Source organism: Salmo salar, chromosome ssa12 (genome assembly GCF_905237065.1).
Source record: "Salmo salar chromosome ssa12, Ssal_v3.1, whole genome shotgun sequence".
Lineage (NCBI taxonomy): Eukaryota > Metazoa > Chordata > Actinopteri > Salmoniformes > Salmonidae > Salmo > Salmo salar.
In genome coordinates this window covers 22587253-22604674 of record NC_059453.1, presented here as the reverse complement: position 1 = coordinate 22604674, position 17422 = coordinate 22587253, and the positions used below count along the sequence as shown (strand labels likewise).

Genomic DNA, 17422 nt, shown 5'->3' with positions numbered 1-17422 from the left:
AGAGTCTCGGCCGCCGAGAATTGCGCATGCGTCCCTGTGCAGCAACAGAGCCAAGGTAGCCTATTGTGTATTGCTGCAAACTGACCGTAGGCTAGGCTACACACTGTACTTTGTATATTAGTTATTTGTCTTGTCTAGATTTCCAAGTCATATGTTATTTCATGATTGATATTTAGATAAAAACCAAATGCAAAGATGAATCCTTCGCACAGACTGAGCAGTGACTATTTTTCCCAGACTGAATTTAGATCAACATCAGTTCCAGGGATACTATTTGATTTGAAGCTATTACAGCAAAGGGTCTATTCTGTGTTACAGATGTTATATCTAAACCAAATACCACTATCCATGTAGGAGTGTACAGTGCCTTCAAAACACAGATTCAACCACAAACACTTAATGTATTGTGTAAAGGGTTATGTAATGTCATGTCATATTTTAAATAGTATATAACTGCCTTAACGTTGCTGGACCCCAGGAAGAGTAGCTGTTGACGGGATCCTTAATAAATACAAAGACCAGGGAGGTTTTCCACTGCAAAGAAGGGCACCTATTGGTAGATGGGTAAAACAATAATAATAAAGCAGACATTAACTATCCCTTTGAGCATGATGAAGTTATTCATTATACTTTGGATGGTGTATCAATACACCTAGTCACTACAAAGATACAGGCGTCCTTCCTAACTCAGTTGCCGGAGAGGAATGAAACCGCTCAGGGATTTCACCATGACGCCAATGGTGACTTTAAAACAGTTTAATGGCTGCGATAGAACACTGAGGATGGATCAACAACATAGAGTTGGGATGGTTATAGACTGGATTCTTCATTGTAACTGAAGTGGACTTTCAGATAATCCTTTCACCAACACATCCTTATATAACTGGATTGGTCATCACCCCACCATGCTCATTCATATATTATACTCCAGAAATGGAACCTAAATAACATGCTTCCTGTTTGCAATAAGGCACAAAATGTAAAACATCAAAAAATGTGGCAAAGAAATTAACTTTATGTCCCGAATACAAAGCATTATGTTTGGGGCAAATCCAACACAACACATCACTGAGAACCACTTCATTTCAAGCATGGTGGTGGCTGCAGCATCCTGTTATAGGTATGCTTGTTATCGGCCAGGACGAGGAAGCTTTTTGGATAAAAACTAACGGAATAGAGCTAAGCACAGTCCAAATCCTAGAGGAAAACCTGGTTCAGTCTGCTTTCCAACATACACTGGGACACAGTCACATTTCAACAGGACAATAACCCAAAACATAAGGCCAAATATACACTGGAGCTGTCTAGCAATGATCAACAACCAACTTGACAGAGCTTGAAGAAGTTAAAAAATAATAAATGTGCAAATATTGTACAATCCAGGTGTGTACAGCTCTTAGACTTACCAAGAAAGACTCAAGCTGTAAATGCTGCCAAAGGTGATTCTAACATGTATTGACTCAGGGGTGAATACAAAAGATTTACAGTGCCTTCGGAAAGTATTCAGACCCCTTGACTTTTTCCACATTGTTACGCTACAGCCTTATTCTACAATATCTTTTTCCCCCCCTCATCAATCTACACACCATACCACATTATGTCAAAGCAAAAACAGAGGTATTGTGTAGATTGCTGAGGAATTGTTTTTATTTAAGCAATTTTACAATATCGCTGTAACGTAACAAAATGTGGAAAAAGTCAAGGGGCCTGCATACTTACCGAAGGCACTGTAGACATAGATATACAGTGAAATCAGAAAGTATTCAGACACATTTCCCTTTTCCACATTTTGTTACAGCATTATTCTAAAATGGATTAAATACATTTTCCCCTCATTAATCTACACACAATACCCCATAATAAACAGAGCAAAAACGGTTATAATTTTTTGCAAATGTATTAAAAATAAAAAACAGAAATACCTTATTTACATAAGTATTCAGACCCTTTGCTATGAGACTCAAAATTGAGGTGGTGACCAAGAACCCGATGGTCACTCTGACAGAGCTCCAGAGTTCCCCTGTGGAGATGGAAGAACCTTCCAGAAGGACAACCAGCTCTGCAGTACTCCACCAATCAGGCCTTTATGGTGGAGTGGCCAGATGGAAGCCACTCCTGGGTAAAAAGGTACATGACAGCCTGCTTAGAGTTTGCCAAAAAGGCAACCAAAGGACTCAGACCATGAGAAACAAGATTCTCTGTTCTGAATGCCAAGCGTCACCGCTGGAGGAAACCTGGCACCATCCCTATGGTGAAGCATAGTGGTGGCAGCATCATTTGGGGATGTTTTTCAGCAGTAGGGACTGGGAGACTAGTCAGGATTGAGGCAAAGATGAACAGAGCAAAGTACAGAGAGATCCTTGATAAAAACCTGTTCCAGAGTGCTCAGGACCTCAGACTGGGGTGAAGGTTCACCTTCCAACAGGACAACGACCCTAAGCAAACAGCCAAGACTTTGCAGGATTGGCTTCGGGACAAGTCTGTGAATGTCCTTGAGTGGCCCAGCCAGAGCACGGACTTGAAACAGATCGAACATCTCTGGAAAGACCTGAAAATAGCTGTGCAGCGAAGCTCCCCATCCAACCTGACAGAGCTTTAGAGGATCTGCAGAGAAGAATGGGAGAAGCTCCCCAAATACAGGTGTGCCAAGCTTGTAGAGTCATACCCAAGAATAATTGAGGCTGTAATCGCTGCTTCAACAAAGTACTGAGTAAAGGGTCTGAATACATATGTAAATGTGATATTTCAGTTTATTTTTAATACATTTCTAAACCTTTTTTTGCTTTTGTCATTGAGGCATTGTGTAAGGGGATTGATAAGGGGGAAAATAAACAATTTAATCAATTTTAGGATAAGGCTGAAACGTGACAGAATTCTGAAAAAGTCAAGTGGTATGAATACTTTTAGAATGCACTGGTGTGTGTGTGTATATATATATATATATATATATATATATATATATATATATATATACTGCTCAAAAAAATAAAGGGAACACTAAAATAACATCCTAGATCTGAATGAAAGAAATAATCTTATTAAATACTTTTTTCTTTACATAGTTGAATGTGCTGACAACAAAATCACACACAAATAATCAATGGAAATCCAATTTATCAACCCATGGAGGTCTGGATTTGGAGTCACACTCAAAATTAAAGTGGAAAACCACACTACAGGCTGATCCAACTTTGATGTAATGTCCTTAAAACAAGTCAAAATGAGGCTCAGTAGTGTGTGTGGCCTCCACGTGCCTGTATGACCTCCTTACAACGCCTGGGCATGCTCCTGATGAGGTGGCGGATGGTCTCCTGACGGATCTCCTCCCAGACCTGGACTAAAGCATCCGCCAACTCCTGGACAGTCTGTGGTGCAACGTGGCGTTGGTGGATGGAGCGAGACATGATGTACCAGATGTGCTCAATTGGATTCAGGTCTGGGGAACGGGCAGGCCAGTCCATAGCATCAATGCCTTCCTCTTGCAGGAACTGCTGACACACTCCAGCCAAATGAGGTCTAGCATTGTCTTGCATTAGGAGGAACCCAGGGCCAACCGCACCAGCATATGGTCTCACAAGGGGTCTGAGGATCTCATCTCGGTACCTAATGGCAGTCAGGCTACCTCTGGCGAGCACATGGAGGGCTGTAAGGCCCCCCAAAGAAATGCCACCCCACACCATGACTGACCCACCGCCAAACCGGTCATGCTGGAGGATGTTGCAGGCAGCAGAACGTTCTCCACGGCGTCTCCAGACTCTGTCACGTGCTCAGTGTGAACCTGCTTTCATCTGTGAAGAGCACAGGGCGCCAGTGGCGAATTTGCCAATCTTGGTGTTCTCTGGCAAATGCCAAACGTCCTGCATGGTGTTGGGCTGTAAGCACAACCCCCACCTGTGGATGTCGGGCCCTCATAGAGTCTGTTTCTGACCGTTTGAGCAGACACATGCACATTTGTGGCCTGCTGGAGGTCATTTTGCAGGGCTCTGGAAGTGCTCCTCCTTGCACAAAGGCGGAGATAGCGGTCCTGCTGCTGGGTTGTTGCCCTCCTACGGCCTCCTCCACGTCTCCTGATGTACTGGCCTGTCTCCTGGTAGCGCCTCCATGCTCTGGACACTACGCTGACAGACAGAGCTCGCATTGATGTGCCATCCTGGATGAGCTGCACTACCTGAGCCACTTGTGTGGGTTGTAGTCTACGTCTCATGCTACCACTAGAGTTAAAGCACCGCCAGCATTCAAAAGTGACCAAAACATCAGCCAGGAAGCATAGGAACTGAGAAGTGGTCTGTGGTCCCCACCTGCAGAACCACTCCTTTATTGGGGGTGTCTTGCTAATTGCCTATAATTTCCACCTGTTGTCTATTCCATTTGCACAACAGCACGTGAAATGTATTGTCAATCAGTGTTGCTTCCTAAGTGGACAGTATGATTTCACAGAAGTGTGATTGACTTGGAGTTACATTGTGTTGTTTAAGTGTTCCCTTTATTTTTGTTGAGCAATATATATATATATATATATATATATTTTTTTTTAAGTGTTAGAATTTTTCCTTCCACAAAAAGTACATTAATTTTAATCCCAATTTGTAACAACAAAATATGGAAAAAGTCAAGGGGTGTGAATACTTTCTCAAGGCACTGTAAGAGATAGTGGTTTTTATACAGGATAAAGATTGTGATGATGTGGGACAATAGACTCTTGGGTAAGGAGGTTGTAACTCGCCAGAATCCTGGCTGGCACAAAACAACATACACATGTAGGCCAAGAGTTCAATCAATCTTATATTCAGACAATAAATACAAAAAAAGTTACCTTTAATAACATTATATACACAACAGTTTTACAAAGTCATGTTGTCCACATGAATGCAGTCCCTTATTAGGGTGGTCATTAGCACATTTAAGACTTCTACACATGACAATTCTTCACTTTATTGAGAAAATAAAATGTCACCTTTATGAGATAATATACACATGGACAAGAGTGAAATACACAGATTACTGGGGTGAATCCTAACTCGCTAACCTCGCATTTTCACTTATTCTCCCATTGACTTCAATGAATGATCAGTGAAAATTCAGGTTAAGTGAAAGTCAAGATTTGCCCCTTAGAGGATACCTGTGGCACACAGGTCAGAAGCCTAATTAAAACGTGAGATCAAGCATCCAATCAACAGTGTTTTAACCACTGCCCAGACTATTTCATTTTATTTTGGGGTTGAGGGAGCTTGTGACGTGACTTTGATATCTAACTTGGGGGGTTTAATGCTTAGATCAGGGCTGTTCAATGTCGGTCCTGGTTTTCATCCTCTCCTTCTAATAAGGACCTAATTCAGACCTGGCTGAGACACCAGGTGAGTGCAATTAACTACCAGGTAGAAACAAAAAAACAGAAGTGTTTTGGCCCTCCAGGACCAGAATTGACCAGCCCTGGCTTAGATATTAATATGCAGGTCTCCAAAGTGCAAGGCTTTTAACTCAACCATAATAAATTGAAGTTACGTGTTCAAAAACATCTGAGTTCAAAGTGAGGCATCCCCCCCCCCCCGCCAGTACTCAGCAGCACCACCTTGTTAAAAACATTATGACCCTAAAAGGAATGGAGTTAAGAATCGTTCATTCAACAAGTCTCACTACAACCAAAAACTGTCTTCATCCAAAAAGGCATCCTATTCTCTATGTAGTGCACGATGTAGCGATAGGGTGTCATTTTGGACATAGCCTCTTGGTAAATGGATAATTTCCTATCATCTAGATAGGAGCTAGTGTAACACATTACACAAAAGGGGATATTGTTGTAACAGTGGATTCCTGTTGCAAGTTGATACTTGTAGACTAATTGACAAGAGAGAGCTGATGAAATAGTGTGAGAGTGTAGCAGACCTGGGGTTCAATTAGTATTGGTTTTCTGAGCTTGCCTGGTGTTGTTTTCTGAGCTTGCTAGGGCAAAAACAATACTCCAAAAAGTGCAAATGTTGCCCATCTGGCACTCCAGGCAGGTTAAATCAACTCAGTGCCTTTTGAAAAAAGCAAATACTATTTGAACCCAGGTGTGGAAACCAGTGAGCCCAGCCCAGGTCATTTACTGTTGCCTGAATGGTGTGTCAAAGGACGGCACAACTAAAGGCAGGGTTGGGATGCTGCAATGAAATTCATATAGCCATGTAGTATGAATGTAGTACTATAGCCATGACACTGAACTAAGATGGCATAGGGAATATAAGAGAGAGTACAGTAGAGGAATGTGAACATAACAGCAACTCAACACACCAACAGCTTCAGTTCACACACAAATCATTTCACACACGCACTTAATAGCTCTTACAAAACAGAAATGAATGTAAAAAGTGTACAGCAGTATTATAATACAAGTCAGAGAGAAGAGGGCTGAGTACCTTGTCTTCCACTACTAGTGACCCCCGTCATGTAGCATGTATCAAACAGGCTCCGTGTTTCCAGTTGTTATTATTCCCAAAATGAAGTCAGAGGCCCCATCCCAAATCCCTACGGCCTTGGAGATCCGAGCGGATTTGATTGGTATAGGCAATAAGGTGAAGATTACACCTAGCCTGGTTATTATTACTAACACCTGTCAGATCTCCATAAGTGTATAGGGCTTAGGGGTCCATTTGGGATGGGGCAACAGTCCAATTGAGTAATGCCTAGCGTTAGTTTCTAAGACCTGTTTCTGCCCTGACAGACCGACAGTGAGATTCAGTTGAAGCCTCGCCTCAAATATGACGGACACAAATGCCAGAGTTTGTGATATAGCAGAAAGCATATATCCACTTTGAGCTCTATAAAAACAGAGAATTTTGGGATGGATTCCATTTCCAAGTCAGTCTTTCCCCGTTTGCTTACATTTCGTTCCTCAGCAACACAAACCAGTACTCACAGGAAGACAAAGTCGTCAGAGCTGCCTATGTTGTTGCCTTGGGGCAGCATGTGGGCGGGGCCAGGGGAGGTGTCAGAGTGAGGATGGGAGGAGCTGTGGCCCACCAGTCCATAGTCCTGGGCCTGGCCCTCCACGAAGGTAAAGATGGGGTACTTCTCGTCGGGCAACGATAGGGCCTGGGGTGGGGGGGATATGAAAGTGTTGAATTGGTCACTTATTAAAGTCACCAAGAATAAGATAAGAGCTTTATGTAAGTGATGTATACAGTAACAGTACAACTGATGCATAAGTGATCTATACAGTAACAGTTAGTGTAATCAGTCAAAAGTTTGGACACACCTACTCATTCCATGGTTTTTCCTTTATTTGTACTATTTTCTACATTGCCCAAGCACGTCTCTTCTTATTGGTGTCCTTTAGTAGTGGTTTCTTTGCAGCAATTCAACCATGAAGGCCTGATTGACACAATCTCCTCTGAACAGTTGATGTTGAGATGAGTGTTACTTGAACGCTGTGAAGCATTTATTTGGGCTGCAATCTGAGGCTGGTAACTCTAATGAACTTATCCTCTGCAGCAGAGGTAACTCTGGGTCTTCCTTTCATGTGGCGGACCTCATGAGAGACAGTTTTATCATAGCGCTTGATGGTTTGTGCGACTGCACTTGAAGAAACTGTCAAAGTTCTTGACATTTTCCAGATTGACTGACCTTCATGTCTTAAAGTAATGATGGACTGTTGTTTCTCTTTGCTTATTTGAGCTGCTCTTGCCATAATATGGACTTGGTCTTTTACCAAATAGGGCTATATTCTGTATACCACCCCTACCTTGCCACAACACAACTGATTGGCTCAAACACATTAAGGAGTAAAGAAATTCCACAAATTAACTTTTAAAAAGGCACACCTGTTAATTGAAATGCATTCCAGGTGACTACCTCATGAAGCTTGTTGAGAGAATGCCAAGAGTGTGCAAAGCTGTCATCAAGGCAAAGGGTGCCAACTTTGAACAATCTGAAATATATTTTGATTTGTTTAACACTTTTTTGGTTACTAAATGATTCCGTTTATGTTATTTCATAGTTTTGATGTCTTCACTATTATTCTACAATGTAGAAAATAGTCAAAATAAAAGAAAAAAAACGTGGAATGAGTAGGTGTCCAAACTTTTGAATGGTTCTGTATAAGTGATGTATACAGTAACAGATGTATAAGTGATGTATCACTGATGCGTAAGAGACGTGTAACATGTCTATCTATAAGTGACGAATAAGCCATCTAAGTTGTGTCGCTTCAACTCATGCATCTATAAATCATATCAGCGTCAAAGTTAGAGATCTATAAATGATGTAAAGATCTATAAATTATCTATATGTGATGCATAACTAATGTATAAAATGATGCATAAGTGATGAATGTAAACATGAGTAAGAAGAGACTTGAAATGAGGCCAAGAGGCTGAGCTCACCACACAGACAGCGGAACACAGAGACTCAAAGTCCTTCTTGTTCTTGGCATAGAAGCCTATAGTACAGCTGGGGTCCATGCGACTGAAGGGCATCTTCCTGGGCGAGCTACAGTGGAACGACTGTGGAGGTGGGGAGGAGAGGGAGGGCATTACAGACAAGGTACACGTCTGAATCTGAAATGACCTACTTTGATCCAGTCAAAACAAGCTTATCTGGGTCATAGCACAGACAGACAATGTCCAAAGACAGACGGAGCGGCAAAGGAGAGAGAAGAGTGATATAAAGTCCAACCAACCTCCAGTGGGAAGTTGTCTTGAGTGACATCCACCACGGCCTGACAGTAGTGAGGGTCCAGATACAGCAGCTGCTCGTCTGTTTGGACAGGAAATAGGAAGAAGGCGAGGTTAGTTTAAATGACAGCCCACTGACCAATCAGAAGCAAGTGAACCAGGAAGTAGAGTGCAGTTCTTACCTTGGCATCCAATAAAGAACAGCGAATGCTTGGGTTTCCCGCCGATGATTCCGATACAGCATTCTAACCTGAGAATGTTCTTAAGACACAAAGAAATCCATATTTATGTTAGAGCGACATCAACCATGGAGAAATAACAAGCTTTGTGACTAAGGTTAGGTTATGAAAGTGTGTGTGTACATTAGAGGTCGACCGATTAATCGGAACGGCCGATTAATTCGGGCCGATTTCAAGTTTTCATAACAATCGGTAATCGGTATTTTTGGCTACCGATTTGCCGATTTTTAAAAATAATTTTTACACCTTTATTTAACTAGGCAAGTCAGATTAAGAACACATTCTTATTTTCAATGACGGCCTAGGAACGGGGGTTAACTGCCTTGTTCAGGGGGGATTCGGGGATTCGTTTTTGCAACCTTCTGGTTACTAGTCCAACGCTCTAACCACCTGCCTTACATTGCACTCCACGAGGAGCCTGCATGGCAGGCTGACTACCTGTTACGCGAGGGCAGCAAGAAGCCAAGGTAAGTTGCTAGCTAGCATTAAACTTATCTTATAAAAAAACTATCAATCTTAACATAATCACTAGTTAAACTAGTAATATCATCAACCATGTGTGGTTAACTAATGTGTCCTGCGTTGCATATAATCGATGCGGTGCCTGTTAATTTCTCATCGAATCACAGCCTACGTCGACAAACGGGTGATGATTTAACAAGCGCATTTGTGAAAAAAAGCACTGTCGTTGCACCATGTACCTAACCATAAACATCAATGCCTTAAAATCAATACACAAGTATATATTTTTAAACCTGCATATTTAGTTAATATTGCCTGCTAACATGAAATTGTGTCACTGCTCTTGCGTTCATTGCACGCAGAGTCAGGGTATATGCAACAGTTTGGGCCGCCTGGCTCGTTGCGAACTAATTTGCCAGAATTTTACGTAATTATGACATAACATTGAAGGTTGAGCAATGTAACAGGAATATTTAGACTTATGGATGCCACCCGTTAGATAAAATACGGAACGGTTCCGTATTTCACTGAAAGAAAAAACATTTTGTTTTCGAGATGATAGTTTCCGGATTGGACCATATTAATGACCTAAGGCTCGTATTTCTGTGTGTTAATTATAATTAAGTCTGATTTGATAGAGCAGTCTGACTGAGCGGTGGTAGGAAGCAGCAGGCTCGTAAGCATTCATTCAAACAGCACTTTCCTGCGTTTTGCCAGCAGCTCTTCGCAATGCATTGCGCTGTTTATGACTTCAAGCCTATCAACTCCCAAGATTAGGCTGGTGTAACCGATATGAAATGGCTAGCTAGTTAGCGGGTGCGCGCTAATAGCGTTTCAAACATCACTCGCTCTGAGACTTGAAGTAGTTGTTCCCCTTGCTCTACATGGGTAACGCTGCTTCGAGGGTGGCTGTTGTCGATGTGTTCCTGGTTTGAGCCCAGGTAGGAGCGAGGAGAGGGACGGAAGCTATACTGTTACACTGGCAATACTAAAGTGCCTATAAGAACATCCAATAGTCAAAGGTATATGAAATACAAATCGTATAGAGAGAAATAGTCCTATAATAACTACAACCTAAAACTTCTTACCTGGGAATACTGAATACTCATGTTAAAAGGAACCACCAGCTTTCATATGTTCTCATGTTCTGAGCAAGGCACTTCAACGTTAGCTTTCTTACATGGCACATATTGCACTTTTACTTTGTTCTCCAACACTGTTTTTGCATTATTTAAACCAAATTGAACATGTTTCATTATTTATTTGAGGCTAAATTGATTTTATTGATGTATTATATTAAGTTAAAATAAGTGTTCATTCAGTATTGTTGTAATTGTCATTATTACAAATAAATACAAAAAAATAATAATAAAAATAAAAATCGGACGATTAATCGGTATTGGCGGTTTTTGGTCCTCCAATAATCGGTATCGGCGGTGAAAAATCATAGTCGGTCGACCTCTAGTGTACATGCGTGTACCCACCCTGACACACTCGATGTAGGAGGGGTTGAGAGAGTCTCCACCTAGTCGGACTGGAACCAGTATGATGACAGACTTCCAGCCTGGACCACTGGGCTCAGGATCTGATATACTCTGGTTCAACGACTGGTCACACAGATGCACCACGTCCATTTTGTACACTGAAAGAAACACACAATGACACTATGGGCCTAAGTTTCACTAGGGACATGTCCCCCCATATTCTGAAATGTAATTTTTGCCCTCCCCATTTTGTAATTTAATTGTGATACAGAAATGAGACACACAGTTCAGCTACATTCAGAAGACCAATGACAAAAACATCACTTATGACGAGAACATTTGAGATGGACCAAACATACAATATCTGGTGAATTCGACAAATGACAACACTAACCAACAACACCAACCAACACCACTAACCAACACCACCAACCAACCACCCAGTAGGAAAGGTACAGTGTAAAGTCAAACTCACCGGTACAGTCCTGCGCTACATATACAGCCAGGTCGTGAACCTCAGAAGTCTTGGCAACTGCTTTTCTGGAAAACAAACATACGGCTCATGTTTAATGTCACAACATACTGATAATACTGGGAATGAAGTAAATATCGGGGTTTGGTTCAATTCCATTTCAATTCAGAAAGTAAACCAAATGTTGATTCTAATTCCAAATGTTCCTCATTGAACAACATTGAAAACAATTGGAATTTCAGTTTACTTCCTGAATTGAGTGGAATTGTAATGTAATTGACTCCAACCCTGGTAAACAACATGCAGTCAGGCATACCACCGAGCCTCCTTAAAAAATATAATAGCAACCAAAACATCTACACAATAAAAGTGCATCCGTAAACATGTCTGCTGAAGATCATTCTGATGCACTATGGCATTACAGACATCAAAAATCTAAGTATAGAAATCAAATGCATGCTGATGCCATCACTGACTTGACATTGAATAGGACCTCTGCTCACTTTTTACATTTCTTTTATATATATTGGAATTTAGACAGCATCATTATCTTGACCACACCCCATGGAGGGCCCCTCACCGTAGTATGTGTGCCACCACTGAGGGGCCGTACCAGTCCCCCGCCTTCTTCCCTGAGCTCTTCCCCAATTCTACCAGCTGGTGCACCCCAAACGGGGCCGGGGGCTCGTCCCCAAACCAGGCCACAACCCTCCGGTGGAGGGGCTCAGCCTGCCTGTCCCTGCCCGACTCCGGCCTCTTCTTCTGGGTATGGTTGAGAGCCATGCCCCCTGGCATGGAGGTCTTCTGGGGCGTGGTGGGGGTCCGCGAGGAGGAGGAGTAGCCGAAGGAGGGGATGGGTACACCCCCAGCGCGGGACGGGGAGCGGGGTCTCAGAACCTCAAAGTCCACGTCGGCGAACTGCTGGGCGTCTGGCCACGACCAGTCTAGACAACACAATACAGACAGTTAGTAGTGATCGATGGGGAGGTGGAAGGAGGAGACATAGGGAGGAGAGAGAGGGGAGACAGACCAGGAAACAGAGAGAGAGAAACAGTTGAAGAGAGACATGGCAGAAAGAGAAACAAGAGTGAGAGAGAAACAGACAAGGGCCCCATCCCAAATGGACCCCTACGCACTGGTGGAGATCTGAGAGGATCTGACAGGTGTATGCAATATGTTAATAGCTCCACCCTGCTAGGTGTAAGTTTCACCGATCATATTGCTTATACCAAACAAGTCCTCTCAGATCTCCACAATTGTATGTGCATAGGGGTCCATTTGGGATTGGGCCAGAGTTGGTGTAGTTGTCTCAGAGTTAGGAAGAGGACCCATCTTTGTATCTCTACCCATTTAGAGCCCTCTTTCTAACTCTATGAGTTGTCTCACCTCGTGGCAGCAGATGTAGCAGTAGGCCCTGGGCCAGCAGCATCTGTCCGCTCCGCAGCATGCAGCCCCAGCCACAGTCTGTAGTCAAGGTGGAGCCCTCCAGCTGGGGGAACTCCCTACGGTAGGTCAGCCACAGCCGAGACACGAACGCCCGCCTGAACCGCTCCACCTCGTCTGGAAGGGGAGAGAGATACCCAGTGAGTAGAACTGGTTAAAATACATCTTTCCAACCAGTTTTTCCTCACTGGGTATGGAGCAGACAGCGTCATCTATTTTACCAGGAAGTCTTTTGAAGTTGGAGTGGGGTTGTTGGAGGTTAGCTACCTTCACTATTGAGCAGATAGGAGTGGCCCATTACAGTCACTGGAGAGCTCTTGTTGAATGTGGTCTTCGACTTGACTGACCAGCCTAAAGAGGGAAAAAAAACAGAATGGACCTTTTTAGAGGGGATTCTTTATGTCTTGATGACTGGGTGAGGAAGGGGGAAGTTGACTTCGGGAGGGCTATTACACATAGCTTTGTATGAGACTTCTGTTGAGAGAAAAAATTACAAAAATACCTAATAAAGATTATTCACACAGAAAGTACAAAGACTAAAATCCCCCTTGTTGCCATTTCTTAAGAAAATAAAAAAAGCCATTGTTAAAACTGACTGTACGGAAAAACTGGAAGTTATGTTTGTTGCTAGTTAAACGGCTATATAGAACTATCCGCCTTATGGAAAAAAAAGTTCAAATGAACCCACCACTGACCGTATTTGACATTATTCCACACCGACATCAGTTTGGTCTTGAGTTTGTCCACCTCGTCTGGCTCTCCAGCGGTGGTGGCCTCTCTGGTTCCACCCCCACCAGGACCCTGCCGGTTCCCAAAGCTAGTTCCTCCGCCAGGGTCCACCAGCTGGGGCTGCTGGGGCCTCTTGGTCTCCTCTCTCTGGAGGGGTTCATCCTGACCCACCACTCCTACTCCCCCCACATACTGAACTGCACTGGGAGACACGGAGTTCATGCTCAGGCTTACAGCTGGGCTCTGCAGATCCTCATAGCAATAGGGACCTGACGGAAGAGAGGGATGAGAGATAGAAAATCAATGTTTACGACAGTGCATGCATGTGTAATTTGATTAGCTATGGAGTAAGGGCTATATGTGTCGCTCTCCTTTTTTGTCTGTCCAGCACTAAGATGAAGTTTAAACATTAACATTGAAAGACAGAGAGGTTAAGCTAATTGTGCGTCTAAACAATGACTGATGCCAGGCTGATTTTATCTCATAACATGCAGATTCACAAGAAAGTGGATCTGAAAGTGGCAGGGCTTAAACATTTTATGACTTTGCTATTATTATGCAGACCAGAGCAGCTGTCACAGTGGTTAGGCTAGTGAATGCTATTGGGAAAAACAATAGTCACAGTGAGTTTCAAAGTAAACCACTTCTCCCTCGAGTGAAACTGCACTGAACAAAATGAAATGCAAAATGCTACAATTTCTAAGATTTTACTGAGTTACAGTTCACAGAAGGAAATCCTTCAATTGAAATAAATTCATTAGGCCCTAATCTATGGATTTCACATGACTGGGAATACAGATATGCTGGGCTGGCTTTGTTACACATGGTCTGCGGTTGTAAGGTTGGTCGGATGTACTGCCAAATTCTCTAAAAAGACTTTGGAGGCAGCTTATGGTAGAGAAATTAACATTCAATTATTTGGCAACAGCTGTTGTGGACGTTCCTGCAGTCAGCATGCCAATTGTGCACACCCTCAACTTGAGACATCTGTGGCATTGTGTTGTGTGACAAATCTGCACATTTTAGAGAGTGGCCTTTTATTGTCCCCAGCACAAGGTGCACCTGTGGCTTTGTATGCCATTTAATCAGCTTCTTGATATGCCACATCTGTCAGGTGGATGGATTATCTTGGCAAAGGAGACATGGTCACTAACAGGGATGTAAACAAATTTGAAAGAAATAAGCTTTTAGCGCATATGGAAAATGTCTGGGATCTTTTATTTCATCTCATGAAACATAGGACTAAAACTTTACATGTTGCGTTTTATATTTTTGTTCAGTATAGTTGAAAAAAGCTGTTGGTATCACTTAGTTTAGAGTCATCACAGGATGATGTGCCTGAGTGACAAGAAAACAGATGTTACACAGTAACAGACACGGTAACACTGGAATGTAGAACAAGTGACTTCACTTCCTACTCTGTACTGAAACTGGAAACAGTTTATTTAACCTAATGAGGAATTATTGTTCTTTCTATGAAAACACGATAGAATAGCCATCATGTGATTGGTGTGTGACAACAAACAGCTGGGGGTGACAGTGAGAAGCCTTGGTAGCAGATGGTCAAAAGATTTAGCTAACTAACTAGCCTTTTCTACACTAGCCTACCGGTGACTTACCTATTAGCTATGATAACCATCCTGTTATTTAAGAAGTAACCAAGCTGTCACGTTTCTTAAAAATCACTAGCTCTAACATGACAGCTAGCCTATTAAGGGGCTACAGGCTAGCTTAATTAGATGATATTGGCTTAACTACTAACTTACCTAGCTAGTTAGCCGGCTAGTTACTAGCTAAACCTCATGCAACACAACATAGCCAAGATCATAACCTTACCACTTTGTGAAGAGTGTCATTGACATGAGAGGTCTTTAACCAAGTCAAATCTTAAAATTGCTTGATAGGACGGCGACGGCTCGGAAGTGCAGGGTTGAGACCACGTACTACGTAGCTTTGCTGTGGTAACGCAATACTGATAGTTAGCTGCCAAGCTACAGTAGCTAGCTAGCTGTCAACGCATCTGGTTAGCAACTTTGTAGAAAACAGGCTAACGCGTTAATGTCTCGCCTTTCTTGACGACTCCAGGACAACCACAGCCAATGTCAGCGATTAAAAGGAATTATTCTACATCCAACGAGTAACGTTAAACTCAGTCGAATTATAGCTCACCCAACGATTTACTTCGCATGCTAGCTAGTTGCTCTACATCTGAGCTAGTTAGCTTGCAGGATCAGCTGGTTGACAACATACAATAAGGAGGGCTCTAGATACTTCCTGACAGGCTGTACTAACAACATGATTGGTCAACCTACTGATACGAGCAAATATATTGATTTAAATCCTAACAATAAATCATAGCGCGCGTTTTATTAGCTAATATTTTACACATTGACGTTAGTCATATTATGTAAATAATCTGGTGTATAGACCTATTGTAACTGTGTGAATGAAATGAGATCATGCATTTTATTATGATTAACCTGTACTGCTTATCCTTGGTATTCTCTCCTGAGCATGTCATGTGACTAATCGTGCAAACTACCAAAAGCCTGTTGTCTAAATATAGTTCAGTCATAATTGTAGAACTCTGGGATGATCTTGTTGTATATTTCTCAACTAGCTAAGTCTCTATATAACTTTACCCTGAGCAAAAAATACTTACTTTTTTTCTCTCCAATAACACAGATAAGAAACTCGAATTCATTGTTAATGTTATGATACTTATGAGTAAATTCTATATTCATAAATAACTTTTTTTAATGATCCCCAGATTTCAAGCCTTTACATATGACTTTGTAGGTCTTTTGAATTCCCTTAAGCTACAAAAAAAAAAGAATTTGTACATTAAAATATTATTGTTGATGTATAAAGAAATTGCGGTCTCTCATCTCCTTTATTTGATTTATATTATTTATTTAGATGTGTATGTGTACAGTGGTGTGTGTAATGTGGGATCTTGCCTGACTTTTATATTGAATTGTTCTTTTTTGTCAATATATTTTAATACGCGTGCACAAAATATAGATAAACCAAAAAAGTCTTGTTTTTATTTCACAATCCTGGATTTGCCAGGGAAAATTGCCATTTTACTGGTACTCTGTTGCAACTGGGAACTTTCTGATATTGAAGAACATTGTGCCATAGCATGACAGCAGAGCTACATGTATAAGACTGGACCCCTCTAGCTAAGCACCAGTGTTCGATACAGACAGACACATCAGTGACACATAGACAGACATACAGTAGATAGATACTGTAGATATAGAAATATATATTGAGACATAGAAATATATAACATAGATATAGTGATACATATTGTAGATACTATAGATATAGATAGACCCACAGTAGATAGATATACATCTACAATGCTTGTTGTTTGGGGTTTTAGGCTGGGTTTCTGTATAGCACTTTGTGACATCGGCTGATGTAAAAAGGGCTTGATAAATACATTTGTTTTATTGATATACTGGTGCATAGATATAGTGAGACCTAGACACTGAAGCCATGTTCGCTCTATGTGCCACGACTCTCCTCTGCTTCCTGTCTTTTAGCCAATCAACTCCTGCTGCTCTAGGCTGTGAGGACCTCCTTAAGCCCATGGATCCACCCCAACTAGACCAGCAGCTCTTGGGGAGATGGCCTTCGTCGCAGGAAGCCTGAGCCACCCTGCATCCCTGGAGGCTCTAGACCAGAGGCGATGGATGAGTACAGGCTACAGGTGGAGTGCCTGGGGCTAGAAAATAAAGGAAAGCCGCACACTCTAAGAGCTCAGATGCCGATACCCTGATGAAGACAGCTTCGCTGTCGAAACGTTGGTTATTACATTTTTGCATCTGAGCTCTTAGAGTGTGCGGCTTTCCTTTATTTTCTAGTGTTCTACTCCGCTAGCCAGCACCTCGCCTTTATAGGTGTGCGTTTCTTTTTTCTGGAGTGCCTGGG

General features: G+C 42.2%; 1 protein-coding gene across 1 annotated transcript; it reads right to left on the bottom strand.

The window, feature by feature from the left end:
* Positions 1-4801: 4801 nt before the first annotated feature.
* Positions 4802-15746, bottom strand: LOC106564496 (cysteine protease ATG4D). The gene is made up of 11 exons (XM_014130618.2): positions 15317-15746; positions 13447-13749; positions 13019-13102; positions 12695-12868; positions 11889-12252; positions 11312-11376; positions 10837-10994; positions 8834-8912; positions 8657-8733; positions 8361-8480; positions 4802-7071 (listed from the first exon to the last, which is right to left on the bottom strand). Exons 2-11 carry the CDS (start codon positions 13700-13702, stop codon positions 6892-6894), a joined length of 1557 nt encoding a protein of 518 aa, XP_013986093.2. The 5' UTR covers positions 13703-13749; positions 15317-15746; the 3' UTR covers positions 4802-6891.
* Between the last annotated feature and the right edge of the window lie 1676 nt (positions 15747-17422).